Genomic DNA, 12,046 nt, shown 5'->3' on the forward strand with positions numbered 1-12,046 from the left:
GGGGGTGGTGGTTTTTGTGTTCTTTTTTAAAATGTAAGGCTACTCAAGCCAAAAATTCAAATAAATTGAACTCTAGATAAAAGGTAAATTAGGTTAGGTATCCCTCTTCAGAAAAAAGGATAAAAGTATCAGCCCAAACTTACCCATGCACCTTTTCCTGAAAATCTTTATAAACTGCTTGTACGCTAATCGTATTTCCCCCTAAACAACAGAAAACTATTCAATAAGCTCTTAAATGACGCAAGCCTGTTCATGGGTTTTTGTTTTGTAAATAACACACTTCGTTTCTATAAGGGAAGAAATAGTTTAGATACTTAAAACTCCTCAAACTTAGGAGGGGAAATAATTTGGAGGAAAAAGCAAGGAAAGACACAATATTTCTGTTTGTAAAATTGGTTTATTTACAATTTGGTATTTTTAAATTATATTTGGAATTTTAATTTTTATATATTTCTTTGGCAGGCATTCTGTTTCTTAAATAGGGAGGCAAAGGAGAGGAGGAAACCTGAGTAAGTTTGAATTTTAGAGATTTACCTGCTGCTAGTCAGTCAAATTTAACTTTTAATCCCTGAGATTTAGTGAAGAATCAAAAATATCTTCATACATTCATATGTAAAAGCATATGTTAAGAACAATAAAGAATAAAGCCATTATAATTAATCTCCCCCCATATGGCAATATGAGAAGTCTCTCTTTCTTAAATTAACTAAAGGGTGCGCTGACAGTGCATTTAGCTATTAGATATACCAAGAGACTAAGCTACCCTAGGCCTCAGTTTCATTTTGCTTTGTCTTTGTAGTTTCTCCCCTTTTAAAAAATATTCTTGGAAACTGATATACAATTTATTCAAATAATAGAAATGCCCACTGCTAGCTCAAAATTTCTCCCCTTTCTAAATTTTTGGTTGTGATGTACAATTAGGGATTTTCCTTTATTGTCCAAGAGCAAAGTTCTTTATCTGATTGCAACCTGAGGCCGTTTTTTTGCAGTCACTTTGGAGCAAGTCACTTCTATCAAATTAGGGTAATTACAGTTCAGAGGGATGAACAAGGCTGAAGTGATGTTCACACACCACCATGAGATCTGGGAGGCTTTCTTCATAAAGAGCATACAAGAAGCTCTGGAACACATGGGAGTTGTTATATGTCTTGTTGCTCCCTTCTATAGACGGCTAGTTAATACTCCTAAAATGTCAGCTTTCCTCAGAGGAATGAATATTAATTTAGTTTGCTCATTAAATGTCCTTGAGATGCAAAGGAATGGCAATTATGTTTCTTCTTCCCATATATACGATATGTAGCAGATATTAAGGATGTGACCACAGCAAAACACTAAGTCAAAGACAAACCAAAGAAACCAAATCCTTTGCAGTAAGATGCAATTTTCTTATGTATGTGTAATGCGCTGGCAAGTCATTTTTCATTTTGGAAGGTGTTAAGCATCACTCATGACAAGTGTTTATTTGCCTAATTGCCCAAAAGAAATGCAGTGTAATTCAAACTTTTTTAAAACAGCAATGAAACAAAGTCACAAATACCCTTTTTTCAAATCTCTCTCAACAGTTCTTTTTCCAAAACAGAAAATAAACTAATTTCTCTTGCTCTAAAACATCAATACCAATGCCAGCTAGGAACACCCTCCAGTGCTAGTTTGAAGACAACTTTGAGGTTCCAAGAATATTTATGTATTTATTCCAAAAGATTACAGAAATTCAAATAAAAAGTAGCATATATGAATTTAAGAAAGAACTTTGAGAAGATCTGATGATAGAGAATGAACAAGAGCTATCATCTGCTCTGTCAAATCTGGACAGTATTTTAAACTGTAGCTTTAGCATCAACTTTCATTTTCATACATAATGCACATCTCTTAAAAATTCATATCAAATATACTGGGTTTCTTGGTTGGTTGGTATTTTGTCACTGGGTAAGAACTCTGAGAAACAAGAGAAGCAATTCCGGAAGTCCACGACCTAGGCTGTGATAAGACCAAGCCTGGGGCTGGGAGCTCCTAGCATGCCCTCGTTTTCGGCGTAGCCCCCTTCTGCTGCAGGAAGCCGCACTAAGTAGTTCCTCTGCTGTTGCTGGCAGGACGGGTGTAAATAAAAATGTGAGGTAGTTCTTTCCACAAGAGGGAAATATTTGTCTACATAATAACCCTGCAATGTCTGACAAATTACCACAGCATCTGCTCACTGTCATCTGTGAGTAAACTCTCCGCTTGGTATTAACTGAACTTGACAAATCACGAGCTAGCTGCAGTTCACAGGCCTTACTTTCTGATCCAGCCATGACTAGAGGAGCCACTAAAAACTCCCAAAAATGTGAACCAAAGAGACCACGAGTACAAGAACTGCAAAAGCATAAGCATTAAAAAAAATATGGAGGAGCTGGTGAGCACATTAAGAATAATTTACCAGGACTTTAAGTACAGGGGAGAATGAAGACCAGTGGGAAATAATTTCGACTCTGCTCCCAAGGCCCTGAAAATTAAAAAGAAATTAAAACACACACACACACAAAAGATCTGAAGTTCTACAAGATACTAAATATAAGATAGAGAATATAGCAGAAGATCACAAAAATAATATAGGTAAAAGAACAAAATACATTGAGAAAAAGCAAGAGTGATCTAACTAAAACTCTAGCCTTTCTGACTTGGAATCTGTACATTTATATGGAACTAATAAAAAAATAATTGGTGATTGCTGAAAAATATTTGTATTCTAAACTCTCTCCAGGCTACTAGACCAAGACTAACACCAGAAATGGATCAGGAGTAAAATTATAGTTAGAAAAGGGGAGAAAAGTAAGGTAGGACATTAAAATTTTATTCTGAAATTATCTCTGGCCACGACAATAAAATTTAACAAATATTCACTGAACAGTCTTACTCCTGTCATCAGCTGTACAATACATACAGTATCATAGAACTGGCCACTAGGATTAAAATCTACTAGAACATATTTCATGTTAAGTGGCGACAGCAGCATCTCACAGAAATTTTTACATACATATATACACAGTCCACATTCAACCATTTTCACATATTTTCAGTACACACAGTTGCAGCATATTACAGTCACGTGTCTAAGTTGTTGCTCGATAGAAACCCAAGCCACTGCCTAGACATAACTGTAGCAGTTGAGCTGAGTATAATTACAATTAATTTCATCTATGTCCATAGCAGAGATGTACAAGCCCCTAAGAAACAGAGTTCACAAATACTTTTTTTTTTAATGCTACCACAGCATTATGTTGGGCAATATTAAAACCTTTACCAACCAAATCAGTTTGTTTTTAAGTCTTCTGCTTACCAGAATATTCTTGATGAAAAAAATTACAAAAATGAATGCTCTCTTGAAAATAATTCACACTTTGAAGATTCCAATATGGCCCAATGCTACTGGTGCCTAAAGTGTTTCCTAACATTCTGATGGAGTCCTTCCACATGACTCCAAACCACCTAGTAAGTTTAAAAGTGGCTTAAGTGCCTTGCACCCAAATTGTAAAAATCCCTGGCCATCCTTACTAGAGCCAGGCATATATAAAAGGAATGCACTTTGGTTCATACCAAATGCCCTGGGATTAATCACACTATAAAATTAAATGGTTTGAGGTAAATTTTTACAAATACAGTCGATTTTTGTCTAGTGTTAGCATAACAAAAAAAAAAATATTTAAAAAATCAGTCTGATGTTAAGATACAACAAAGACCATCTTTAACCCCTTAAACATAGGAATTCCATGTGTAACTAACCAGTGGTGACCTTTTTTGGTGCTTGACAATGATTTACGCCTTATGGTTTCTATTAAGGCCAGTAAGTATCTGGATGTTTAAGACAGATGTCTCTTTGCAGAGGTGGGTTCCATTCTTACTGCCTAGTATTCAAAGAGTTAAAGAGGCCAAAAAATGCACGCCCTACAACATGGCATTCAGAACAAAAGGCACATTGTTATCACTAAGGGCACAATTTCTCCTCTACTGTTAATCTACACTGTCTTGCATCACTGTTGTAGCAACACACGTAAGTGGTAATGCACGCTCTGGGGGTGCAAGAAACGGAGCCAGATGAGACCACAACCAAAGACCAGACCACACTGTGCTCTTAAATCTGAAAACAGCTCAGACATCCCTAGACAATGGTAACCTGTGAGACCAAGGACTGTTTCCAAGCCAACTCCTACTAGCCTATCAGAGCCCTTCACTGATTTATGTTTTAAAATCACAACGATGCAACATTTGTCTTTTTCTTTGACATTATAATTAAGCTAGACTTAAAAAGCAGCTCTATCACTAAACACTGAACGTGGTGGCTCTTTGTGAATGAGGGGAGTTTCACTGTATTTAGGAAGTGCAGTGGGGGGAGCCCCACAGTGCCGCACATTTTAGTTTGGCTTAAAAGCTTCCGGTTACATTTGTGAATAAACACAGTCACAAATGCACTGTTGGCATGTGAAGAACCAGTTCTGTGTGGTGGGGGAGGAGACAAGCAGTATTAGACTGTTTACAAACTTTAACATGGATAATCATTCTATAGGGAAATTCATATTAATGGCAGGCTCAGGTTCATTTATTTCAGTGAAAATCTTGAGAGTGGATACGGCGGAAGAGGAGCATTGCAAGGGGAAAATAGCCTTTATGTTTCTGTTTGTTTTAATGACCTAAAGACACTAACCATCGTTAAGAGGCTTATGGTTTTCTAAAGCCACCACGAGTCTTACACTTCTTATGCCTTTAAGCCAAAATTTTAATAATACACAATCTTTAAATTCTATAAGCCACTGACTGATCACATGAGCATCATTTAAAATGCAACTAACATTATTGCACTTCCATAGATTACACAGAAATGTGTACAACAGGCTAAAGAATTTGACTAGGGGAAAGAAGCTATAATTTCTAAATACAGAAGTATAAATTAATTTATCAGTGACACCCTTAAATAGTAAAGCAAATATCAACACCACTACTTTATTAATAAGCTAATCTTATTACTGATTTTTTGGCAAATATCTGTAATATTTCCTGAGCATTTTTCTCCACCATCAACTGACAAAGCCTCAAGATAAGTAAAGTGTTTTATTCAAAACTACTCTTTTTCTTTTTTAAAGCAAGAGAAACTGTAGGATTAATATTAAAAGAACTTAACCGGAAACTTTCTTGGCCTCACTGGGGACCATGCTTTAAGTACTTGTAAATCAATTTACAGGCAATCCATACAATAATATCTGTGCATATAAAAGAGTATTTATCCTATTTTATACTACCCAAACCTATTGTCCAAACAGGCAGAAATCTTTCTATATTAAATTGCACATAACTAAATTTTTTTCCACGTGCCTTGAAATTGATATGTATCACTGCTCATACATTAGTGATAAAATACTGAAGTTTTCACTGTGAAAATAATTATTATTCAGAGGAGAAAATATTCTTTTACCTAACTCTCAAGAGTTACTTTTACAGGTAAAGTGTCATTCCCATGAAAACAATCAAGTGCAATCCAAACAAAAGTAAAATAAAACAGGAATGCAATGTCTATGGTTCTTCTAATGATGCACAGAGTAAGTCAAACCATTTAACTTGAGGCTGAAATTTTCCTCCTTAGATTTTGTTAAAATTGGCCTTGCTGGACAAGGACAATTGACGTCTGTTGAAGAAGAGGATTTTCAATCCTCTTTCTTTTTAAAGAGGTGATGCTTTCCCAGGCTAAAAGAACCTTACTGTGGCACCTGAAGTGTGAACTCACTCGAGTCTGCTAAACTGTCTTTGGACTATGGAAATCCCCACTTTAAGTAGCTAGGCTATTCTTTTTTAAATTGGAATATGAAAAAGATGGTCATAATCACAGCTAAAAATGTCTCTTTTCTGTATTAACAGTCTGGGATATGTATTTGACGGAAGGAAAAGAAATTAGATGCAAGCAACAGATGTGTGGTGAAAGAGGAACAGCGGGGAGAAAAGCAAAGAGAAGGGAAGAACAGTTAGTTCATGGAATACATTTCTAACTTTAGGTGCAAAACCAAATTCTGTTAAACGAGACTTCTTTGCAAAATGGCTCACTGATCACATTGGAGAATTTGGAGGGACACACGCATTTCCATTCATCCACCAGGTTTGCTTGGCTGGCCTTTAGAACGTCAAAATGCTAACTGAGCATTTCAACTGTGGGGATTTTGTCTCTGAGCACTATTTCAGGGGAAAAAACCTCTAAGGTGCAATTTTTCTTACAATATCATTTTCGTCCTGACCATCCTCCTCCCACCATCACTACCACCCAGGTAACTTATGGAAAACAAAGCAGGACATGCTGCACCTGTGCATGACCCTGGAGTGTGGAGAGAGAAGGGCTTGTTGGGGGCGGGGGGGCCTTCAGAGGCAATCACCTTGGGGAGAATACACTATGAACCATGAAGACATAGTGAATGTCTCTGACACCAATCTGTAGATGCGCGGCAGTCATGACATGATCAATGGCCTGCCACTGATGTTTATTACTCTGCCACACTAATTACAGTAAGGCTCATCGTACTTTTAGAACACAAAAACAGTTTCAGAAAGTATAAAAACTTAAAGCATTGTCCCCATGTATTTTATAAAACAAAACAAACTTTCTTACATTAAAACAAGTGCCGAAAAGATACAAATGAGTCGAGTTATTGAGCAAATAAAAACAGGTCTGAGCTACTCTTTTTCAACCCAATAAGGCTCAGCAATGTCGTATCTTTCAGAATTACCAGCATCGGGGGGCTCAGCTCAGCTAACCAGTTTTGGCAATACTGTCCTCTGCTGAATATTCCCATTGGCATCTGTCATCTGTGCCAGATTAGTCCTCAGTTTGGAAGCTGAGCTGGAAGGTGGAGGTAATTTGGAAATGGATGTGATAGCACCAGTGCTCTCAGTGATCCTCTTCACAGACGTCTTCTCCCCCGTCGGAGGCTTTGGCAGCCGCCTCCTCAGCCAGGGGTGCCGCAAAGCCTGGCCAGGGGTCATGCGAACTGCAGGATCCCATTCTAAACACTGTTTTAAGAAGTCAAGGAAGAGGGGATCGTCACACCCCTTCAGTGCATTCCCCCACTCTCTGCTCTCTGGTGGGCCCCTCAGTTTCCCCCTCCGGGAACGGCCACCATTGAGGACCACGGAGCCGTCTGAGAGAGTCGTGACAGTGCAGTAACGAGGATAACCCTTGGAGCTCACAAAATTTTTGGCTCGTTTGGATGCATCCAGCAGTTTCTGGGAGGGCATGCCCAGCAGTTCAATCATACAGGCCAGCTGGTCCCCTTCATCCTCCCCAGGCAAGAGGGGGTAACCAGTCAGGAGCTCTGCGAGGATGCAGCCCAGGCTCCACATGTCGATGGGCATGCCATACCTGGCGCCAAGGATCACTTCCGGGGCCCGGTAGAAACGGGACTGGATGTATGTGTAGACCCGCTGGTGCTCATAACAACTGGAGCCAAAATCAATCACTTTAATCCCGCTTCTACCCTGCTGCTTCAATAAAATGTTCTCGGGCTTCAAGTCACAGTGAATTATCCTGTTTTTGTGCAAAGCGTCCAGGCACTGCAGGATGGAGTGGGCGAACTTGCGAACCAGAGGCAGACTAAAGCCCTGGAACTTGTTCTTCTTGATGAGCTCATAGAGGTTCATGCTGAGCAGCTCGAATGTCATGCAGATGTGGTTGCGGAAGGTGAAGTTCTCCAACATGTGGATGACGTTCATGGTGTTGTCCTTGTCCTGCTTGCGCAGATGCTCCAGGATGCGGATCTCCTCGGCCGCCTGCCGGTGGAAGCGCTTCTCGTTCCGCACCATCTTCAGGGCCACGTGCTGGTGGACTTTGTGGTCGTAGGCCTTGACCACCTGCCCAAAGCTCCCCTTCCCAATGACCTTGAGGACCTCGTACCTGTAAGCCACGTGATCGTGGGGCACCTGCACATAGGACCCCTGGTCGTCGTCGTAGCCACCGTTGTTGGGCCCGCCTGTCATGCCCTGGCGCTTCTTTGCATTTGGACCTAAGAAGTATATTTCAGGGTAGCTGAAAATCTCATGGTGTTCAAAGCTGGTTAGTTTTTGCATGTATTGCTTCATCGCTTGCTCCGGAGTCATGGGGGTGGCTTTCACCTTCCCCATGCCTTCCAGAGACTTCAGAGAGGTGGAACTCCCCTGCCGTCTGTGGATGCTCTCCAGCTGCCGCTCCGGCACCACTGGCAACCCCGTTTTGCCCACCGTGGTAAGCCCATTTGGTTGTGTCGTGAGCACTGTCCGCTTGTTACTGTTATCCTCAAACAGCTGCTGAACCTGGATCTGTCCGTGGCTGCTGACGTGTAGGTGGTCATTCATTGTGTGCTTACTGCCGCCAATCTGGAATTCAGAGAGGGAACATCAATGGAACAGAAGAGGTTCGTTCAAAAGGGCTATTTTATACGTTGGCTCCCACCCCCACCTTTACGAAATCCAACTTGGTTTGAATGTACAGTCGGTATCAGGTTTCTTCAAAGGAAAGAGCTGTGCACGCAGCAGGGACCTCACCAACATTGCCACAGGGAGAGTGGACGTCGTGATGCAGAGAGCCTCAAAGGCAGAAGAGGCTGAGGGGCTGGGGATGGCTATGAAACTAGGGATCTGGAAAAAAAGAAAGGACCCCAGAACTGCTGCACCTAACAAAGAGTTTGCTGTACATGTTTTCAGGGTCCTTAGAATAAGTTCTCAGTGGAGGCAGAGATCAGGTTTCTTGGTCATCATTCTCTACCTAACATTTAGCACAGGCACTGTGGTATCATAGACATTCCATTCAACCCATACTTGATATCACGATGAAAGGATACAGAAAGAGCATGAACACATGGGCACTCTACTGGCTCTCCCGCCCCTGGATTACAACATTTTTCACACTTCACTTAGTAGCTTCTTTATTGCCATGAGGGCAGGGACCAGGTCAGTCTTGTTTACTACTCCGTCTCTGGAATTTAGCTCTATTCTGAGAGCACTGCTGTCTTCATTCTTGGTCTTCTCCACTACTCGCAAATCAAACTAATTATACCTAGGAAAGTACTTGATCCAGAAGCAGAGAATTGTACTTTTAGGCTGGAAAAGATTCCCATGTAGATATACACTGTAGTATCTTATAAACCCCAAACCTATTTTTAAGTCTCTGGGCTGTACTGACTGTGATGACCATTTAAGGCCATCCAGCCCAACAATCCAACCGCCTCACTCGGCGGGCCTTCCTTTGGTCAATGGCTTGGCTCTCTCAAAACATGTATTTCTCCCGGCTGCTGGGATACTCAGCTTTCCAACAAGGAATACAATGTAGCGATTTCTATTTCAGGCACACAAGCCATCCCTGAACATTCCTGTATGAACAAAAGTGAAGGCATAAGCCAGGGGGCCCCAGCCTTCTCACAGAGAATCTACTTGGGATTTCTCTCAAGCATTATTATGGCCAAGAGGTGAGGGGTGGAAGAGAACTAACAGCCAGGATCCCCTCCCAGTTAGGAATTCTTGCCAGCCTCAGACAATAACTCACAAGTCTTAAAAGCATCCCAGCAGGTGATTTTTTTTATATGAAAGCTTAAAGATGAACTTGCTGTTTGCGATCCATCTCATTCATTCAGTGTTCTCTGAGGTCTGGCCACACAGCCCTTCAGGAGTATACAATCAATTAGCTGAAGTCCTAAACTTTCAGTATTTTCCCCATCATCTCCTAAACCCTATCTCTTGGGCTTTACATATCACTAAATGCATAGAAATGCTCTATGTAATATTATAATTCAAGAAATGGTTTGGGACTACCTAGATTACAAAATGAAATTCCAAGTCAATCTCACTAGGAGTCCAAGACCTTCAAATTTTCTTTAACTGATGTACTATCTGAGGCATGAGCTTTCTCTCTGCAATCTTCTAAAACAAAGGAGAATACAGTTCAGTACTTGGGCCTGTCTGAAGTGGGATTTCATTGACTGAGGGATTTTACTTCTTAGATTTCTGCAAGACTTCTAGTTGAACCCTTCTACTAAACTCACAGATGGTATTCTATGCTAAATGAACTTATCTTCTGTCAGTGTAGCCAGACAAGTTATTTTATCCTCATTCTTTGCCAAAAGCAAAGCAGTTCATAAAAATGAATTAGGGAAGTCCTGGATGTATATATAAAAGTAGTACAGTCTTGTCCAATGCTTTTTGTCTAAGCCTCACTCTCTGTACCTCTCCTCCTCCCCACTGTGGTCTTTCAAGTACCAGGAATGAAAGGACCTGAAATTAGAAATATATGTCTCCTAGCGAACCGTTCTCTTCAGGGCAGCCTGGAGAGATTTCAGAAGAAAAACCAACATTACCAGTATACACAGTACAAAAGCATGAGGCTTCATTGGGGACAAAATTGACCTTGGAGCCATAGGAAGTTCTAAAAAGAGGGCAAAGTAAAACATTCTAAGCTTCAGAAACTGACTTCAATTTTTATAATAGCAATTTTAATGTTCTGCATAATTTAAAATACCATCACAAAAGCTGAGTGACTAGAACTAGAGTTTGCCAATTAATTGGATGACCTTCTGTCTCTCCCAACTATCTACTCTTGGTCTCTTCCACAGCAGCAATCAAGGAGGGTTCCAGGGTTCCCCCAGGGTTCAAGCCTCAAGTTGCTCATGGCTTTTACTCCCAGAACACCTCCAGCTTAGACAAGCCCAATCCATGACTCCTGAACTCAAGACTCGCTGTGTCCAACTACAGATCAGCTGCCTTCCTCATGTATTTCTCCATGAAGTACTCAATGCAGGAAACCCAGATTCTAAATAAATCTAAGCTCCACCACTACAAACTATATGACCTTGGGCAATTAATCTCTCTGAACCTCAGGGCCCTTATCGGTATAAAGAGGGTAACAAGGCTGCCTCATTAGGGGCATTAGGAGGGTTAAACAAGGTAACTCAACTCAACTCAAACTCAAACTCAACTCGCACTTTTCCCACTCAAACCACTTCTTCCTCCCATAACCCTGCATTTCTGACCAAGAAAACGCTGTGCTGCTGTGCTCAGTTGTGGCCAACTCTTTGTGACCCCATGGACTGTAGCCCAACAGGCATCAACGTCCACGGGATTTTTCAGGCAAGAATACTGAAGTGGGTGGCCATTCCCTTCTCCAGGGAATCTTCCCCACCCAGGGATCAAATCTGGGTTTCCTGCATCGTAGGCAGATTCTTTACCGTATGAGCCACCCTCCCGAATAGTCACTCAGTCCATCTCCATATCTCCTGTACCTTCCCAAGTCACCATGGAGCCCCACCATCATTTCTAACTGACCCACTCCCCTCCAGCCTCGCTATCCCACCTGGAGTTCTTGTGTCTTTTACTGGGACAACAGAAGCACCCTCTTCACGTGTCCTTTTGCTTCTAAGCCTAGAATTCACCATCTCTTCTCTCCATGATGTTTCTGGAGTTACCACTGAAAATGTCACTCACACTGCCCTTGACTTTGCTTAAGGCTCATGTGGGCACTCCATTTCCACAAAGAACTTAAGAACTTACAGGCAAGAACATGAGGTTCTAAAATGCTGAGCCTAAATGACCTGAGTCTTTCCAGTGTCACCTACCACTGTCACACTCTCTCTGAGAATAATAAGCTGGATTCCCTACGACCCATGGAGACACCACTCTCTTTTACATTCCTCTCTTTTCGGTGAAGTCATGTTTCATAATGGTTAGGTGTTCAGGGATTTTCAATTAGACACATGGGAAATGAATCTAAGCTCCACCACTTCAAACTATATGACCTTGAGTAATTAATCTCTCTGAACCTCAGGGCCCTTATCGGTATAAAGAGGGTAACAAGGCTGCCTCATTAGGGGGGTTAGGAGGGTTAAACAAGGTAAAAGGCATAGTGTGCTTAGTATAGTAGTGAGTAAGCAGAGACATTACTTTGTCAATAAAGGTCCGTCCAGTCAGGCTATGGTTTTTCCAGTGGTCATGTATGGATGTGAGAGTTGGACTATGAAGCAAGCTGAGCACCGAAGAATTGATGCTTTTGAACTGTGGTGTTGGGAGAAGACTC

The 12,046-nt window shown here is 41.2% G+C and overlaps 1 protein-coding gene across 5 annotated transcripts in view; it reads right to left on the reverse strand.

The window, feature by feature from the left end:
* Positions 1-2,809: 2,809 nt before the first annotated feature.
* The window catches only part of DYRK2 (dual specificity tyrosine phosphorylation regulated kinase 2), a 39,585-nt gene continuing 30,348 nt past the window's right edge, over positions 2,810-12,046 (reverse strand). For all 5 annotated transcript variants that reach the window (XM_059886941.1, XM_059886940.1, XM_059886939.1 and 2 more), the window contains one exon: positions 2,810-8,361. In XM_059886941.1, the coding sequence (XP_059742924.1) occupies positions 6,760-8,340 (1,581 nt within the window). In that variant the 5' untranslated portion in view covers positions 8,341-8,361 and the 3' untranslated portion in view covers positions 2,810-6,759. The remainder of the gene's footprint in view (positions 8,362-12,046) is intronic.

Source organism: Bos taurus, chromosome 5, assembly GCF_002263795.3.
Source record: "Bos taurus isolate L1 Dominette 01449 registration number 42190680 breed Hereford chromosome 5, ARS-UCD2.0, whole genome shotgun sequence".
NCBI lineage: Eukaryota > Metazoa > Chordata > Mammalia > Artiodactyla > Bovidae > Bos > Bos taurus.